The sequence below is a fragment of the Rhinichthys klamathensis genome, unplaced genomic scaffold, assembly GCF_029890125.1.
Source record: "Rhinichthys klamathensis goyatoka isolate OS25496 unplaced genomic scaffold, OSU_Roscu_1.1 h1tg000181l_1, whole genome shotgun sequence".
NCBI classification, from domain to species: Eukaryota; Metazoa; Chordata; class Actinopteri; order Cypriniformes; family Leuciscidae; genus Rhinichthys; species Rhinichthys klamathensis.
In genome coordinates this window covers 2852953-2873451 of record NW_026606709.1, presented here as the reverse complement: position 1 = coordinate 2873451, position 20499 = coordinate 2852953, and the positions used below count along the sequence as shown (strand labels likewise).

General features: G+C 42.5%; 1 protein-coding gene across 1 annotated transcript in view; it reads left to right on the top strand.

The window, feature by feature from the left end:
• The window catches only part of cdh13 (cadherin 13, H-cadherin (heart)), a 430791-nt gene that overhangs the window by 295401 nt on the left and 114891 nt on the right, over window positions 1-20499 (top strand). The window contains exon 7 of the mRNA XM_056261289.1: window positions 1409-1587. Coding sequence (XP_056117264.1) covers window positions 1409-1587 — 179 coding nt within the window. The remainder of the gene's footprint in view (window positions 1-1408; window positions 1588-20499) is intronic.

The window sequence follows — 20499 nt, the reverse complement described above, 5'->3', positions numbered from 1 at the left end:
CATTAAAATGAGAAAAAATAATGGGGCAAAAAGAAATCAAGAAACATTTAGAATAGATAAAAATGTCCGATTAATCGCGAGTTAACTATGACATTAATGCGATTAATCGCGATTAAATATTTTAATCGTTTGACAGCACTAATATATATATATATATATATATATATCCCAAACTTTGAATGGCAGCGTTTCAATTAATGTGATAAATTGTCATTTGATTAAATTTTTCTAGCCAACAACTGACAAGTACAACAAACAAATGACAAGAACAAAACCATCTGATAACTAGCAGGGTTTTTAAACATAAAGTTGCCCTTCATAAAGCTGAGCATGAGTGCTCTTGTCTGGGTGCTTGTCTTTCTGTATGTGCGGAGAGAGAGAGAAAGAGGTTGTACGTGTCTGTGTGTGCGCATGCATGGTCGGCACACACTGGAATGTGTGTCAGTGTGTGTATCTGCGAACACGGAGGTCGTATAACTTGGTGTAACCGAACAGTGAAGTGGAACTGCTCGCCTTGACTAGCGGTGTCACGAGAGAGCCCCGCTATGCGCTTCAGCATGTGTAATTAATCATTAGAGGTGTACTTCTTAACCGCCGCCTAATACCATCTCTCGTACCTTGCAGAAACCCACTTCTCCCTTAATTACTTATAATTGCCTTTTACTCATTCACTCTAAGATGCTAATATTCCTATTTGAGGGTGTTCAGGACATTTCCTCCCCAGTTTTCTTTTTTTGTGTATGTCTTTTTGGTGCCTTCTGGATTTATGCCGTTACGTGCAGGAGCTCTCGTAAAGGCTGATCGCGAGGTTAACGTCAGTGATAGAGGCCATTAACTTCAGGAGATAGATACGACTTAGCTTCATGTCACTGTCTGGTCACTGTGACTTTGAGAGGCTCCGGCTCCATTTGCGGCCCACTTTTGCGGCTGAGCACATTCAGATGAGATGGAAGGAAAATGAAATAGATGAACAGACGCCACCTGAACTGAGATATCAGCCTCTCTCCGGATACCGTCAAGCCGCTGTTCATTCCAGGGGCCACGTCTAAGAGAGGAGGCGAGCAGATATGTCAAGGATTGACTAGGATTACAGTTCATCTGCCAAGAACGGCATCCTTATTTTAGATGCAGTACAATATAAAACTCAACTGCGTCAGGAACATCAGAACACAGCCTCTTAGAAGTGGAGTTTTGCTCTTCTGTATTTTCTGTCTGCCCTGAAGCCCCATTCAAACGTGGTTTCGATCGATTACAGTTTCGTTTGGCTGTGCGGTTTAATGAAAAATGGCAATACAAGTGGTGTCGGTGTACAGATAAAACCTTAAGGATATAGTTGGCACCAAACCGAGTAGCATCCTGCTCATTTGTCTCCATTATAACTAATCGGTTTTCAAATTGTTTTTGGCAGGCACTACAGTGATGACCATGACGTCTTACGACGCAGACGATCCCAACACGGACAACGCTGTGCTGCGCTACATCATCGTGAGACAGCAGCCCGATAAACCTTCACCCAATATGTTCTACATCGACCCGGAAAGAGGTGACATTGTCACCGTGATATCACCCCACCAGCTCGATAGAGAGGTATGCGCTTTCTTTGAGTTCCTCTTTTTTATTGTTGGATGGACATAAGCTACAGTATATATATATAAAGTAATAACAGATTGGTGAATAACATGCTGTACGTTATTGTATGTTTTCAATTAGTGGTGTACCGTGAATCTTGGGGCCTCCGTATGTACCATAAGACAAGGCCCCCTCCATAGCTGGTGATGTCATGCATAAACTTTTGTATCAGGTGGAGATATTATGATGGAGCTGATGGAGAAAGGTAGTAATGTTATTTTGGGCAATTTATCCTGCTCTTAAATTCAGTTTTTTTCTGTAACACTTTACAACAAGATTCAATTAACAGAGGTTAATGCTTAAGTATAAATTAACAATATATTCATAACAAACTATGAATAAATATATAATTAATATGAATGAACAAATAATATATACACTCACTGGCCACTTTATTTACATACTTTATTTAGTTACACCCGTTTAACTGCTCATTAATGCAAATATCTAATCAGCCAATCCCATGTCAGCAACTCAATGCATTTAGGCATGCAGACATGGTCAGGACAATCTGCTGAAGTTTAAAGTCCCTGTAAAGGCAATTTTAACAAAACATTCTAAACACATTCTAAAGGTTAGAAATGTATTGCTAAAACATATTACAAAGACTGTGAACTGTGAAGTACTGAATTGTGGAGTTAGACCGTTAAACAGTTTTTCACCCTGGCAATTTCACGGATTTTTTGGGCGGGTCTAAAACAGGGCTCGATGACGCACTGGAGCTCTTGGACACGCCCCTACTCGATGACGCACTGATACTGATCCCTCTAACAATATAAATAGAGCACATTCGCATCAGTTTGGCGCTCATTTGCGAGTTACTGTCAGTACTATTATCAGTTACTACAGCCTACAGTTTGCTATCTAGCCATGCCTTCGTCACGGAAATGCGTACTACTTGGATGCAATCATTTGCAAAACAGATCGGTGTCCTTGTTTAAATTTCCTAAAAACGACGACATCAAGAAGAGGTGGATTAATTTTGTGAAGAGCCACCTTGATGGAGAGCTGAGGATCACCAGCCAAACCCGCCTCTGTAGTGATCATTTTACTCGTGATAGTTTTATAAACTTTCGTCGGAGACAACTGGGATTCACAGATAATCCGTTGTTACTGGTGAAAGGTGCCGCACCGACTATCTCTCGCCTCGGCCTTCATCCTCCCGTCCCGCCGACAACTGGCGCCATCATCGGCAATGCGTGCCCACCAATGAGTGTAAGTTGCCTTGTGTGCTTGTTATAATTATAGTAGGTAGTCCACTGTAACTACTAAATTCTGCAACCCTCTAACGTGATTTTTATTTAACGTTATATGATCAAAATTCCTTAGCCAAGTAATTTAAACTAGTATCTGTTCACAAAGCAGTCCCTTATCTAATGGATTTATGCACATCAATTTATCGTTAATATAACAACCATGATGGCTATTAGTTTGATCTATAACTATAAAGTGTAAATATATTTTTTAATCAGTTGTTTATTGCTAGTCTAACTTAGTTTGATCTATAACTATAAGGTGTAAAAATATGTTGTTTTTTTCTGTTATTTATTGCTAGTCTAACTTTATTTGTCTAAGTTAGGTTAAGCTAGTTAACGTTTACTTACATATAACTTAGCTAACTTGCATAAAAGGGAGAGAAAAAATTTACCATTCTGTTGCAGAGCGAGGGGGACGATGTTGACTTCCTTGGTCAATGTCTTCTGAATCGGATTCAGGCTCTGGAGGCTCAAACAAATATGGCTTGGTATAACCTAATAAGCTGCTAGGAGCATCCATTTCGGCTGTAGCGGGTCCCGTCGAGTGCAGCTTTCCCGCGAGTGGGCGTGGTTTCAGCGCAGCCAGCGGACACGCCCCCAGCGTTTGAGAGCAGAGAAAACTGCTCATTTTTTCAAGATTTTGATAGCTTATTTTATGTACTTGCCGGCTTTTTTTATCATTCAAATTTGGCTGGGTGGCTAATAACACATTTTTCTGTGGTGTGACAAACTCAGAACACATACTTAATTTTGACTTTACGGGGACTTTAAACTGAGCATCAGACTGAGGAAGAAAGGTGAATAAAGTGACTTTGAACGTGGCATGGTTGTTGGTGCCAGACGGGCTGGTCTGGGTATATCAGAAACTGTTGATCTACTGGGATTTTCACTGACAACCATCTCTAGGGTTTACAGAGAATGGTCCAAAAAAGAGGTGAAAATATCCTGTGAACTGCAGTTCTGTGGGCGAAAATGACTTGTTGATGCCAGACAACAGTGACTCAAATAACCATTTGTTACAACGAGTTATGCAGAAGAGCATCTCTGAACGCATAACACGTCGAAACCTTGAAGCAGATGGGCTACAGCAGCAGAAGACCACTGCGGGTGCCACTCCTGTTAGCCGAGAACAGGGAACTGAGGCTATAATTTGCATAGTCTCACCCAATTAGACTAACATTGCCTGGTCTGATGAGTCTCAATTTCTGCTATGACATTCAGATGGTAGGGTCAGAATTTGGCATGGATCCATCCTGCCTTGTATCAGCGCCTCAGGCTGGTGGTGGTGGTGTTGTGTGGGCGATATTTTCTTGGCACTTTTTGTGCCCCTTAGTACTAACTGAGCATAATTTAAAGGCCACAGGCTATCTGAGTATTGTTGCTTACCAAGTCTATCACCACAGTGTACTCATTTTCTGATGGCTACTTCCAGGAGGATAACACCATGTCACAAAGCTTAAAACATCTCAAACTGGTATACCTAATAAAGTGGCCAGCGAGTGTGTATAATAATAATAATATATATATTATTATTATTATTATTATATAGATGTATATACAGATATATAGACATATATTATACATAAAGATGGTTATACAGAAGTGTAATATATATATATATATATATATATATACACTCACCGGCCACTTTATTAGGTACACCTGTCCAACTGCTCGTTAACACTTAATTTCTAAGCAGCCAATCACATGGCGGCAACTCAGTGCATTTAGGCATGTAGACATGGTCAAGACAATCTCCTGCAGTTCAAACCGAGCATCAGTATGGGGAAGAAAGTTGATTTAAATGACTTTGAACGTGGCATGATTGTTGGTGCCAGAAGGGCTGGTCTGAGTATTTCAGAAACTGCTAATATACTGGGATTTTCACGCACAACCATCTCTAGGGTTTACAGAGAATGGTCCGAAAAAGAAAAAACATCCAGTGAGCGGCAGTTCTGTGGGCGGAAATGCCTTGTTGATGCCAGAGGTCAGAGGAGAATGGCCAGACTGGTTTGAGCTGATAGAAGGGCAACAGTGACTGAAATAACCACTCGTTACAACCGAGGTATGCAGCAAAGCATTTGTGAAGCCACAACACGCACAACCTTGAGGCGGATGGGCTACAACAGCAGAAGACTCCACCGGGTACCACTCATCTCCACTACAAATAGGAAAAAGAGGCTACAATTTGCAAGAGCTCACCAAAATTGAACAGTTGAAGACTGGAAAAATGTTGCCTGGTCTGATGAGTCTCGATTTCTGTTGAGACATTCAGATGTTAGAGTCAGAATTTGGCGTAAACAGAATGAGAACATGGAACCATCATGCCTTGTTACCACTGTGCAGGCTGGTGGTGGTGGTGTAATGGTGTGGGGGATGTTTTCCTGGCACACTTTAGGCCCCTTAGTGCCAATTGGGCATCGTTTAAATGCCACGGCCTACCTGAGCATTGTTTCTGACCATGTCCATCCCTTTATGGCCACCATGTACCCATCCTCTGATGGCTACTTCCACCATGTCACAAAGCTCTAATCATTTCAAATTGGTTTCTTGAACATGACAATGAGTTCACTGTACTAAAATGGCCTCCACAGTCACCAGATCTCAACCCAATAGAGCATCTTTGGGATGTGGTGGAACGGGAGATTCGCATCATGGATGTGCAGCCGACAAATCTGCGGCAACTGTGTGATGCCATCATGTCAATATGGACCAAACTCCCTGAGGAATGTCCACTTGTTGTTTTTGAGCTGAATGAGTGATGATCTGCTTTTATGTCTTTTTTCCTTTTCTATTCAAAATATTCACACATGTATTAGCTATAGCATGAAACACTGATATTCCGATTGTCAAATATGTGCAAGTGGATGTGTTTTGTTGTTTAAACGTCTTTATAACGATCGCGTTAGTTGAGCTGGATGCGCGATGGGCGGCGCCATGTTAGTTTGTTTCACAGTTCAGAGAATCGGATCTGTTGTTTCTCACGAAATACATGAAAGTAAGTGGCCGGTGAACTAGGAGAAGAATAGGGTAAAATGTAAAGCTACTTACACAATGTGTATCTGATATGAATAAAACGTTTTGTCTTATTATAATGGAAATGATTATTGTAGCCGTTTCCATAGACATCAGTGTCTATTTTACTAATTCAAAATCACTGTTTTGCTAGTACTTATGTGTATTTAAATGTCTGAAACCTAAAATAAACATTATGTGGTTTAAAATACTCAATAGTTGTGATATATGACAGCACTGAGTGCGTCCGTCTCTGGCTCAGCGCCAGCCAACGCGCGAAAGCACGTTTGAATTTAGCAGTTGATCACGTGATGCACTGACCGTTCTAATCACACCGGTGTGATCGTACGCTCCAGGGACCAGCCAAGACTGATCACACCGGTGTGATCGTACGCGTGAAAGGGTTAAAAAGTTGCCAAATGGTCCCATTGACAAGACCAAAGTGATCTGTGTGTGTTGTCGTTGTGAACTGAGCTATCATCATCGCAGCACGTCCAGTCTGAAATACCACTTGATGGCCAAGCACACACACACACAGCTGATGCGAATCCTCCGCCTCCTCGTCAATATCAGGACCTCGTCAGTATTTCTTTCACCCTTTTATTGATGGACAGTTACATTGTGTGAGAGATTATTTGCTCCAAGTGAAAATGTTTTAGTGTGAAATTGAACACAGTATAATGCTAATGTTGTTTTCAATAAAAAACATTTGCACAAAGCAAGCCGATCCACTTTTTCATGTTGATAAGAGCATTAAAATTAGAAAAAATAATGGGACAAAAAGAAATCAAGAGACATTTAGAATAGATAAAAATGTGCGATTAATTGCGATTAATCGCGAGTTAACTATGACATTAATGTGATTAATCACGATTAAATATTGTAATCGTTTGACAGCACTAATATATATATATATATATTTATTAGTATATATATTAGAGCTGTCAAACGATTAAAATATTTAATCGCGATTAATGTGTGTGCAAGTGGTATTTCAGACTGGACGTGCTGCGATCGCGATGATGATAGCTCAGTTCACAACGACAAAACACACAGATCACTTTGGTCTTGTCAATGGAACCATTTGGCAACTTTTTAAAAGTAAACTTTCCATTCAGAATCTTATTGGCATCCATTTCGGCGTCTCGCGCTCGTCATCCACTCAAACCTTAACGTTAACCTACTATTTGGCGGGCTCGCAAGCCTAAACAAGTGTGTGCGGCGTGCCTGTTGTTTTGTTTCCGGTCTAGCTAGATCCGCTTGCGCTTTGGTCGACGAAGCAACAAAACGTCCTCGCACGGCGCAAGCCATTGAAATGAGTGGGTTTCATAGTGCAGCGCCGCGCATGCCGCGTCCTGTTGCAAAAGCATGTGAAAAAAACTACAAAGTTTGCTAGGCCAAAAAGACCGTTAATCGCGCGACAAAAAAATGAACGCCGTTAAAATGGGTTTGCGTTAACGCCGTTAATGACACGTTTAACTGACAGCCCTAATATATATATATATATTACATTACTGTTCAAAAAGTTAAATAAAATCGAAAATGACATTTATAATATTTAATTATAAATAAATGATGTTCTTGAATCCTTTCAGTGTATCCACAAAAATGTTAGGTAGCACAACTGTTTTCAACTTTGATAATGATAAGAAATATTTCGTTAATCAGCATATTAGAATGATTTCTGAAGGATAATAGTACTGAAGTGCTGAAAATTCAGCTTTAACATTATATAAATAAATTAGACCATAAAATATATTTAAATTGAAAACATTTCTTTCAAAATATAAGTCTTCTGTTGTATTTTTATAGTGATTAAATAAACTCAGCATTGGTGAGCATAAAAAAAAGTGTATATAACAATTGTATTATTATTTATATATAATTGTTTAACATAAAAATACTCGTTAATTGTGAATTTGTGATACCTAATGCACTAACTAAAGTTGACAAATTGAATCTTATTGTAAATTCTTTCCATTCTCTTTGTTTTTCCTGTTCAGTTTTGAAATACTTTCTATTTATCTTTCAAGATTTCTGTCATTTAGAAAGTGTGTATTTGATGGTCTACAGCAAGTTTACAGCATGTTAGCAATGTTAGCACTGGATGTAAATTTCTCAGCAAACATTTGCAAACATAAAGGAGAAGGGAAGCTATTTTACAATTCCAGCTATTCTGGAATATATTTACACTGCTGCTCTGGCATGTCAATCAGCACAGGTCTTGTTCACAGTGTCTGCAAATGAATTTTCCATGTGACACGAATCGTAAATTGATCAAATGTGCTCCAGATATTCTTAAAGAGAAGAATGAGAAGAACCTCTAACAGGAGGGCCGACAGAACGGAGGCTTTCTGTTCAAACCGAGCTGTGCAAATAAGCAAGCATAACAACAGCAAACATGAGGGGCAAATCTGCAGGGAAAAACAATATCTGTGGTGTGTTTAAATGTTTAACTATCCTCAAAGCACCTTTAGAGCAAGTATATTAGAGCAGATTCTTCAGCATATAAAAGCAGTGTTTTTAATGTTGTTAAGAGACGGTAGGTTGGATGAATGCAGGGGAGATGCTACGGTGTCTTGAGGACAGGAGGTGTTAGCGGTGCATGCTAATGAGCAACTGGAGGCAGAGCTTTCCAGCTCCTAAGCAGAGCGAGACAACAGCATGATTGCTTTTTCTGCAGGGTGACGAATGAAGGAACATCAATTCGGCCCGCTGCTGGAAGAGGAATATTAGCTGTTGTCAGACATTTAGAGCATGCTTTAATTGAGGTTATACACACTTATCCACTAGCATCGGCTGTGTCCGACAAGGCCAGTAGAAAACCCCTCAGCTGGAACAGAGCGAAGCCATCATTAAATGCATGTTTGTGTGCAGTCGAGAGCACGTTTTATAGTCGAGGTGACATTATAATTGAAATGTTACATGTAAGGTGTCTGAATGTAGCTGTTTATTCTGATTTCTTTATAGCGAAGCACTGGATGTTGACAAACATCCAGTGAAAACTCCGCTAACTTTCACAGTCACCGCTATGTCTTACTGACACCATGCTTCCTCTGCCCGATTCCCATGAGTCTGTGCTTCGTTGCAGTTGATCTCATATGTGTGACATATGTTTTACACAAAGAGCTCCAGGGTATTTTAGGTTTAAGGAGACAGGTGTGTGACGGGCCTGCTACGTGTGCGGTTCTCTGCTATAATTACAACTAGAGGAGTTTCATTGCCAGAAATTTGTTGGTATTTTGAAAGTTCCCTAACTACACTTTTACAATATTACCTCCACCCACCATGCTGCCCGGAAATTCACGCGGAATTGTGTAGTTTGTCTCTGAACTCTCAAGCCTTAAAAAACCTAGTCAAGAAATACACATTTATTCCTCGCAAGAATCGGACAGGTTGATCTAATTAATTGAATTCATGCTCCCATCAAACTATACTGCAATAATGTCAGTTTGGCTAGTTCAGCTAATGGCTTGTCAACAACTTGCGAAAGCATCACGGAGAGAGTTTTCTCAGTGCACGCATTTCTCTTGACAGGGCAAAAGTGCCTGTTCTTTCCGCTATCTTTCAGATCAGCATGCGTGACTAATAATGTTTGTAGCTTGGTGTTCTAAGCTTCTGGTACAGTACCTGATGTTCCTAATGTAAGATTCATCAGGTAAAACCATGTTGTCAGAAATAGGAACATCACAACTTGGTAGTCTTATGTCATCATAGCTGTCAACTATGTGGGATATAATTTATAATTAAATGGAAACCAAAAGCTCCTATATAAGCCCAAATCCGGTTCTGAAATTATCATCTGTCCATGTGCAGCAGACAGCAGACACCCTTTCAAAAAGATGCAAAGGATGATCATCACATGCACCTGTCATGGATTGATCTTTTCCTCTGATCTGATTGGTTCAGAAGCTTGCAGCACTGATCCTACACACATTGCCTTTTGGCGAGTAATGTAAATGATCACACTGATCACAATGATCACAGTGTTTCCTTTCACCACATTCTGATCATTAATGGGGCTGTGTGCCGATGTCTGCATGTGATTATGTGTGTGTGTGAGCATTTAGTTTTGAATGTAGTCAAAAATAGAAGTACTCCTCTTAATTTTTTTGTTTTATATTTTATTTTATTCTTGTTAATGCAATTCATTTTATATATTTAATTGAAAATTGTTAATGTATGTTAATTTGTATTTCATTAATTTAATTACATTTTTGTATTTAAATCTAAAATTATAATAATAATAATATTTATTTTTTATTTTATTATTTGTTAGTGGTTTTTTTTTTTTTTCCATTATTTTTAGGGGTGTAACAATATATCATGTCACAATATTTCGTAATACAAAAATGTAACAATATGTATCGTGGGTAGTGACAATATTTATTGTTCACCCAAAATAGAAATTACTGTGTGAGAAAAAAAAATCAAGTTTTCAGAGTTTTAGTGTCAGTACTATATTAAACTGCTATAGCCTATATAATGTTGAATATAATGCATAATAATGCAATATGTGTGGGTCCTGATAATGCCAAATGTCTTTATGTTACCCGTAAAAAGTGGCTTACATTATTTTAAATATATCTAGTCAGTGACAGAGTGCAATCATATTCGTCTAAAATAAGTTTGTATTTTCAGCTTCAGAATCATGATTTTTTTTTAATTCTGTATTGTCCTGTGTATTGGGTTACAACACCAATTCCAAGCCTATTCATTTACACCCACAATGTAATATCAGATTTAGCATTTTAACCAACAGTAAATTTTTTGTAACCTTTTATCATAATGTGTCACGGCACGAAAGAACAGTCGTGGATTCAATCGCGAGTGAATACAGGTGTTTATTAAACACAAGGTAGTGGCAAACAGTGCAGTGGACGACAGACAGGCGACCGAACCCAGGCTCGGTAACACAGGACTCCGTGGGCAGACGGCAAGGCAGGAACAGTAGAATCCTCTCAGAAACGGGCAGATACCACAGAACAGGAACAGTCTCTGGAAGCGGCTGCAGCTTCCCAGAACGAGGCGGAGACACCAGATCAGGCACGGACTGGATACGGCTGACGCTCCTCAGAACAGGGCAGAGTCCAAATAGCAGGAGAAACAGACACTGGGCAAGGAGAAAGGACGGTGAGTAATCCGTGAACCTCAACAACCATCTGACAGAGACCAGACAACATGACAAACAATATATAGGACATTCTCATTCAAAACAGCTGGCGCTGATCAGCTCATCAGCGGAGATAACGAGCCGTGCTGATGAGCCGCGCCCATTCACACAACACGCACACACCTAGCGAGGGCGAGTCAATGAATCCATGAACCGTGACAGTACCCCCCCTCCTAGGAATGCCGCCTGGCATTCCCAGACACCCTTACCTGTCGATTGTAATCATCGATAAGGGAGTGGTCCAGGATGTCCCTGGCAGGAACCCAACTTCTCTCCTCCGGACCGTAACCCTCCCAGTCCACCAAATACTGGAATCCGCGTCCCCTCCGTCTCGAATCCAGTATACGATTAACCGAATACGTTGGTTCCCCATCTACGAGTCGCGGCGGGGGGGGAACCGGGGCAGGCGGATTAATGTGTGAATGAAACACAGGTTTAATCTTAGATACATGGAAAACAGGATGAATCCTTCTGTACGCTGGAGGAAGGTTGAGGCGGACTGCCACCGGACTAATGATCTTGGTGACAGTAAATGGGCCAATGAATTTGGGAGCAAGTTTATTAGAAACGGAGCGGAGCGGAATGTTCCTGGTTGAAAGCCACACTTTTTGACCAACGACGTATACGGGAGGTTTAGACCGGTGGCGATCGGCCTTAGCCTTGGTGCGTGCACCCACCTGGAGCAGAGTCTCACGGGCTCTGATCCACGTGCGTTGACACCTCTGGATAAAGGCGTGGGCGGAGGGAACCGCGACTTCGGATTCCAGACTGGGAAAAATTGGTGGCTGGTAACCTACACTACACTCAAACGGAGATAGGCCCGTTGACGACACCGGTAACGTATTGTGCGCGTACTCCACCATAGAGAGTTGCTGACTCCAGGAAGAAGGATTCTTGGAGACCAAACATCGTAACGCCCTTTCCAAATCTTGGTTGGCTCTCTCGGTTTGGCCATTGCTCTGGGGATGAAACCCTGAGGACAGACTGACAGTCGCTCCCAGCAATCTACAAAATTCTCGCCAAAATTTGGACACAAACTGGGGTCCCCTGTCGGAGACCACGTCCACCGGGAGGCCATGTAAGCGGAAGACGTGGTCTACGACTGTCAACGCCGTCTCCTTGGCTGAAGGTAATTTGGGCAAGGGGATGAAATGAGCCGCCTTAGAGAACCGGTCCACCACGGTTAAAACGACCGTGTTACCTTGGGAGGGTGGGAGGGCGGTAATAAAATCTAGCGCTATGTGGGACCAGGGTCTCGAAGGGACAGGCAGCGGTTGAAGTAACCCATCTGGAGGTCGATTGGAAGTCTTACCAATGGCACAAATCGAGCAAGCCAAAACAAAACTGTGGATGTCACGAGCCATAAGTGGCCACCAGAATCGTTGCTTGACTAAATAACTAGTTCGGTTAACTCCTGGATGACAAGCCACGTTGGAACAATGCCCCCACTGGATAACGTCGGACCGTAATCCCTCCGGCACAAACAAACGATTCGGTGGGCAACCGGGCGGAGGCGTTACCCCTTCTAAGGCCGACTTGACCTTCGACTCGACCTCCCATGTGAGTGTGGAGACAAATAGGGTCTCGGGTAAAATGCACTCGGGAGTAGACGGGCGTTCGGAACGGTCAAAAATACGAGATAAAGAGTCGGGTTTGATGTTCTTGGAACCCGGGCGATACGAGAGAACAAAATCAAAACGACCGAAAAAAAGTGCCCACCGAGCCTGCCTGGAGTTCAATCTTTTGGCAGTTCTGATATATTCCAAGTTCTTGTGATCGGTCCAGACGATAAAAGGTACCCCCGACCCCTCTAGCCAGTGACGCCATTCCTCCAACGCTAACTTGACTGCCAACAACTCTCTGTTACCGATGTCGTAGTTACGTTCGGCAGGCGATAAACGGCGGGAAAAAAACGCGCAGGGATGCATCTTGTCGTCTGTGGGAGAACGCTGGGACAGCACTGCTCCTACCCCCACCTCTGACGCATCGACCTCCACCACGAACTGACGTGATGAATCAGGGGCTATAAGGATGGGGGCTGAAACGAAGCGGCCTTTAAGTTTAGCAAACACAGCCTCAGCTGTGTCTGACCACCTGAACACCGTTCTGGGGGAGGTCAAGGCAGTCAGAGGCGCGGCTAGTTGGCTGAAGTTGCGAATAAAACGCCGGTAGAAGTTGGCGAACCCCAGAAACCTCTGTAGGGCCTTACGGGAATCTGGACTTGGCCACTCCACCACAGCCTTAACCTTCTCAGGATCCATTCGTATTCCCTCAGACGAGATGATGTACCCTAGAAAAGGAACAGACTGTGCATGAAACGCGCATTTCTCCGCCTTGACAAAAAGCCCATTCTCTAGCAACCTCTGAAGCACTCGTCTGACGTGTTGAACGTGCTCCTGGAGAGACGAAGAAAAAATCAATATGTCATCCAGGTAAACATATATGAACTGATCTACCATGTCTCTCAACACATCATTGACGAGTGCCTGGAAGACCGCTGGGGAGTTGGAAAGCCCAAACGGCATAACCAAATATTCAAAATGCCCCCTGGGGGTGTTAAACGCGGTCTTCCACTCATCCCCCTTCCTGATGCGAACCAAATGATATGCATTACGTAAATCCAATTTTGTGAAAATCGATGCTCCCTGCAACCTCTCGAAAGCTGAAGACATCAACGGCAAAGGATAAGTATTCTTTACCGTGATGTTGTTCAACCCCCGGTAGTCAATACAAGGTCGCAGAGAACCATCCTTCTTCCCTACAAAAAAGAATCCCGCCCCCGCTGGAGAAGAGGAGGGGCGAATGAACTTAGTTGCTAGAGAATCAGAAATATATTTCTCCATAGCCTCCCTTTCTGGAACAGAAAGTGAATATAACTTGCCCTTAGGCGGAGACGTACCTGGCAGTAAATCTATAGCACAGTCGTAAGGACGATGCGGAGGAAGAGAAGCAGCCCGGGACTTACTGAACACTTCCTTCAGGTCTAGATACTCCGGTGGCACGTTAGACAGGTTCACTGGCTCCTCCTGCAACACAGAACGAGAAACAGACGGAACAGCAGACAAAAGACATGAGGCATAACATTTCTCACTCCAACTGGACACAGAGTTCTGTCCCCACTCTATCCGGGGTCCGTGTCTCACCAGCCACGGATGACCCAGGACAAGGGGAGCGTGAGGTGACTGAGTGAGATAGAGTGAAATCCTCTCGGTGTGGTTACCCGAAGTGATGAGTGTGACGAGCCCAGTAACGTGAGTGATGCCCGGGAGTTCCTGTCCATTTAGTGCGTGGATGGTGATAGGGTGGTCCAAGGCAGTGATGGGGAGGTGAAGCTTGTGGGCCAACGACGAGTCCATCAGGTTTCCCTCCGCTCCTGAATCCACCAGCGCCTGGCCGTTGAAGGAATGGTCTGCCCACTGGAGTCTCACCGGGAGGAGGGTGGCGTTCGAGGGTCTGGTCAAGGAAAGTCCGCCCGACAGTAGCCTCCGTCCTACCGCCGGGCTTGGCCTTTTAAAGGACAGGTGGAAACGAAGTGGCCGGCCTCCCCGCAGTAAAGACACAGACCCCTCGAGCGGCGGTGTTCTCTCTCCTCCCGGGAGAGTCGAGCTCGACCTACCTGCATGGGCTCCGGATCGTTCGAGGAACTGACCGTGTTCGTTACTCTGAAACCGGGAAACTCCGCGACCTCCACCCTCGGAGTCTGGAACTGTCGATTCCCTCTCTGTTGTAGGCGTGCATCGACTCGGATTGCCAGTTCAATCAGTCCATCAAGAGTCTTGGGTAATTCCAGTGTGTAAATTTCCTTCTGAACACGGTCAGCCAGCCCATGCAGGAAAAGGTCCCACTGCGCCTCCTCGTTCCATTTGCACTCGGCGGCCAATGTCCGAAACTGGATGGAATAGTCGGAAACAGAGCTGTTATTCTGACGGAGATCGACCAGATGGCGGGCCGCCTCCCGTCCGGCAACCGCGCGGTCGAACACGCGCCTCATCTCTTGCTCGAGTGCTTGGAACGAGGAGCAGCAAGGGTGTCTATTCTGCCACACCGCTGTTCCCCACTGAGCCGCGCGTCCAGACAGCAGCGTCATAACGAGTGCCACCCTACTCTCCTCAGAGGAAAACGTCACAGGCTGGAGAGAGAAAAAAATAGAACATTTTGTTAAAAACGCTCTGCACAGGTCTGGTTCCCCAGAATACCTCTCCGGGGTGGGGATGCGCGGCTCTGGTCGGTTGACGTTCGGAGACTCCGGGGGAACAGGCGGGGGCGGGGCTGGCGCAGCGGGACCTCTCAGACGTTGTATTTGAGAGGTGAGCTCAGACACCTGTGTTACCAGAGCCTGTATCGCCCGACCCGAGGATCCGATCTGTTCATCTTGTCGATCCATGCGGGCGTGGTTCTCGGCGACCATCTTCCCGACCTCGGCTGCACTCGCTGAATCCATGTAGGTGGTCAGATGGTTCTGTCACGGCACGAAAGAACAGTCGTGGATTCAATCGCGAGTGAATACAGGTGTTTATTAAACACAAGGTAGTGGCAAACAGTGCAGTGGACGACAGACAGGCGACCGAACCCAGGCTCGGTAACACAGGACTCCGTGGGCAGACGGCAAGGCAGGAACAGTAGAATCCTCTCAGAAACGGGCAGATACCACAGAACAGGAACAGTCTCTGGAAGCGGCTGCAGCTTCCCAGAACGAGGCGGAGACACCAGATCAGGCACGGACTGGATACGGCTGACGCTCCTCAGAACAGGGCAGAGTCCAAATAGCAGGAGAAACAGACACTGGGCAAGGAGAAAGGACGGTGAGTAATCCGTGAACCTCAACAACCATCTGACAGAGACCAGACAACATGACAAACAATATATAGGACATTCTCATTCAAAACAGCTGGCGCTGATCAGCTCATCAGCGGAGATAACGAGCCGTTCTGATGAGCCGCGCCCATTCACACAACACGCACACACCTAGCGAGGGCGAGTCAATGAATCCATGAACCGTGACATAATGTCTTTTGAGTTCAGTATCGTGATATGTATTGAATCATGACGTGAGGGTATCGTTACACCCCTATGTCATAGTATTTTTATTTGATTTATAATGTTTATTTTATTAAAAGAAAATCACAAAATCAATGAGTGGTATTTCATTAGGACACTGAACAAATGATACTCTTTCATATGATATTTATTATCATAAAAGTTTCATAAGAGTTTCGGATCAGAGGCATGCAATTCTGTTTGAAGTTTAGTTTTCAGTTTTATTTAGACAGGCTGACAGATTGCAGACTCGCTTCGGGGGGTGGTCAACGTAGGACCTCCTCAAACTAATTCCGTTGGTCAGTCTGCTATCGGTGGCTACCCACAGCGCATCTGCTCCCGGTCCTGGCAGTCAGAGGCCTGCCACTAAATCTGACAGCCGATTGACAGGCAGAGTAGCCCCACCTTTGTTTCATAAGCCCAAATGACACAGTAGCAAAATAGACATCTTAAAATCAATACCCAGTGACAGAGTTCTGGCAGTCCTCTTATGGAGTATGTCTAATCATTACAGTCCTGCTTCTGATGGCCAGTCTGTGGTCAGATAAGAGCTCTGTTCTGAATCCTAGTGAGCTGCCTTGCTGTCAACTTTCCTACATAGGCTGAGTTTGACATCAGCATGCTGTTAAGCTAATGATGCTGGTAAGAATAAAAAACACATATAGCATACAAATATTAAATAAAAAATACCATTAATATATTTTGGTATTTACAAAATATGATCTACCTATTACCATTTCAGTCATTTCCGACTCTTGGTGATTCTATGGCCATCTCTTGATATACGTACGTCTCTTGAGAGACTGTCCATTCATTTTTTTGGCCAATGATTTTTTCGGGGTGGGTCGGCAGGTCTTTCCCCAACCCTCCCCATTACATGGGTCTTCAATTCACCTATGCTGCATGTTTTTGGATTGTGGGGGAAACCAGAGGACCCGGAGGAAACCCATGCAGACACAGGGAGAACATGCAAACTCCACTAATATTATACTATTATATATATTTTTTATTTTGTGCATTTAGCAGGCACTTTTATTGAAAGGGAATTTTGGTTGCCTTTTCTACATACAATGTTGCCTCAGATTTTGCCCACAAGAAATTATTTTTCAGTCTTCACATCAGGAATGCACCTATGTTGCCTTAAAATGCTGTCTAGATCAGGTTTTGGAGCAGGGCTAAAGACGTGTGTGTGCGTGCCTGTGTGCAAGAACAAGATATTATTGCCTCTCAATGGCACATTTAACAGCAATTGTGTGAATATTGTTTCAAGCTCTTTCAACCATTTTAATATCACATAATCTATTCATACGTTGCAGGGTTTATGATCAAAGTGTGAATTTTAAAGCTTGTTGGTTTTGTAATAATAAAAATTTAGTGCAACGATTACGGACAGACTTTGCGATGTAAGGCCCATTTTACAAGCTTCATCAAATGAAAATAAACTGCATATAAACGCATCTGCACGCATTCCTTGTGCGGGCACATGCACTGACACACAATAGACATCCAATTACTGTGAGGTCGTAGCGTTGTGATTTCCCTTACAGTCGCCACGTTCAGCCAGGACCCAAACGGTCGTTCAAATTACAGCTCCAGCCTCGCCTCCGCGCTCGCCCGCAAAATAGCCTTTTCAGACATGCTTTTCGGACTTCTTTTTAATCTGATCTCTCTCGCATAATTGAATGTCAGTCGCCATATGAAGATTCTTCCCCGCTCTCAGTTAATGAATCATTGTGTTTGGCAGGACGGCTAGACAAAACAGACAGCAAAATATTTACTCCTGCAGGTGGTTCCTGAGTTATTATGTTATGTCATCTAAATGCAAATATTACAGTGAACGCAGGAGGGGTGTGGGCGGCGATTGAAAACACTGCATTATTGCATGATTTGATGTGCACTTCACTGCATAAAAGATATAAACTGTCATTTACTCAGTCATTATTATGTAAAGATCGAGTTGGGTAGGAAATAGACTTGTGAGTGAGTTTTTGCAGGACGGAGAATACTCTAGGATTGCCCCAGGATTGGTTTTAAATATGTTCTGTCTTTTATTCAGCAAAATTCCCCTCTGTCTGTTATTTATCATTTTAAATTCATTTTTACCTGGGGCTTTATTAATGATATCCAAAATTATTCTTCAATATACTTGCATCAGAAATTTAATAGCTGAATTATTTCAGTAGTTATGAGAAGATTTTCACTATAAATGCCATTCTAACTTTTTTCTGTGTGTGGCTATTTTGTCCCAATGCTGGGAGGCTCTGTCAAAAACATTTGTCATTTTGATTGTGACACATTGTCATTAGACACATGATGCCAGTCACCAAACGTCAGTGCTGGGCCTTTGACGTTATACTCATGAAAACTTCACCCATTCCATCAAGCCCAGGGGTCTGAAGAACAAGAGAAACTCAATCTTATGATAGACTCTAAACTTTGTCAATTTCTATAAATACACTAGAGAAAGGTGCAATTTTTTCTCTCCTTCGGTTTCTCTGTCTTCCCGTCTTGTCATTTTCTCCTACACGTCTACTGTTGCCATATGTGTGCTCTGTCATGGACAAAAAGAAGGATTTAACCTTAAGGTAACATTTTACAGTGTTACTTGGTTAATAATATGAGTTAATGCATTAGTATGCCATGAAGTCAAAATACAAAATACTTTTACAGCATTTATTCATCTTGGTTAATGGTCAGTTTCTACATTCATTGAAGTTATTTATCATATATTTATGAATGTATCTATCATAAAACCAGGGTCTTGAAGCAAATGTCTTGATGGTAATGTCTCTGTGTTGTGAAACTCCTACCCCTTTGTAGCAGTGAGCAAACAAAGCACTCTCGCAAGGATTTCGACTGCACAAGAGCTAAAATCTAGACATTTACCTGGCTTAACCAGAGATCTACTTGACAGCAAGCCAGAAAGTTCAGTTGTGGTCCTAAAGTGCATAAAGCAGGTGGAGTCCATCTTGAGTGATTAAAAATGGCACCCTCCCCCTCTCTCCTCACATTTCCTCTCTCCCCTTTCTCCTCTATCACGCCTCTGTCTACTTGCATTAGCGCGGAAATGAGATTCCACTAATTAATTAGATCTCCAAGTGCTAAAGATGAAGATTACATCCCAATGAAGGTTAGGAGTGTCAATCACATTTTTTTCACTAGTTGTGAATTCCTGGAGATAAATTGAGCCCCATGGGAATTGTGGGCAGAAAAAAAAAGGTCAGTTCGTTAATCCTTCTCTGTTATTAATTGAGCCTCGCTGATCTACTCGGTCAATAAAGGTGTGGAACATCAGAAATAGAAAGAAAATGTAAGATGAGTACTGTTGAAATTTGTGGAGAAAGACGTTAAATAGAAGAGAACTTAGAGATGAACAACAGAAGAAGAATGGGAGGTATTAAAAGGGATTGTTCACACACAAAAAAACAATTTTATATAAGTCATTATTTACTTGCCCTCATGTTGCTCCAAACCTGCATGACTTCCATTCTTATGTAGAGCACAAAATAATTTTGAACAAAAAAAATAACATTGATGTCGGACCCCACTAACTTTTACTGTATGGATAAAAGTACTTGAAACATTCTTTAAAGTGTCTTATTTTGTGTGTTTTTTTTTAAAAAACTTTACTTTTTATTCTTTTTCCTTTTGAAAAAAAACAGCAACAAAAAAACAAAACAAAAACAGCCACAACAACATACAATCGTTCAGAACAATCATTTGGTCACTAATACATTCTTACATAAAACAAAATTGATGAAAGTATATATGTCAGATGGTACATTGGTCAATAAACATGTCATGAAGTCATAAACACAATCCATCTTTCCCAATACTGCAAATACCGTACTTATCCATCTGTAGGTTTAAAGCGAAAGTCATCCTCTCAATATTTTGGACACTGGTCATAATGTCCAGCCATTCAGCTTTTGTTGGGGGTTCAAATTGTAGCGACTTTCGTGTTACAGCTTTCTTGCTGGCTGCTAATAATATCTTTAAAAGGTACTTGTCTTTCATCCTCAAATGAGCTGCTAAGTTGCCCAGGTAAATTGTAGAAAATGAGCAGTCAATTCCATCACCGAAAATAAAATGTATTACTTGTATTACCTCCTCCCAATATGACTGAATGGCTGGGCAGCTCCAGAATGTCATTTTGTGTTTTGCTGAATAAAAAAAATAAATGATGTGTGTGAATAAATGATAACAGAATTCTCATTTTGTGTCTCTTGGAGACGTTTCTTAAGACCTTCTTGTGAGTTTTACTAACAAGACCTTTTTTGAGAGACACACTCTGATATTGATTAGTATTGTGCATATTGTCTATGATTCACCTCGATGAACTAAGCAAACAAGTTTAGTACACTCAGTCCATTAGCACAAACCAAAGAG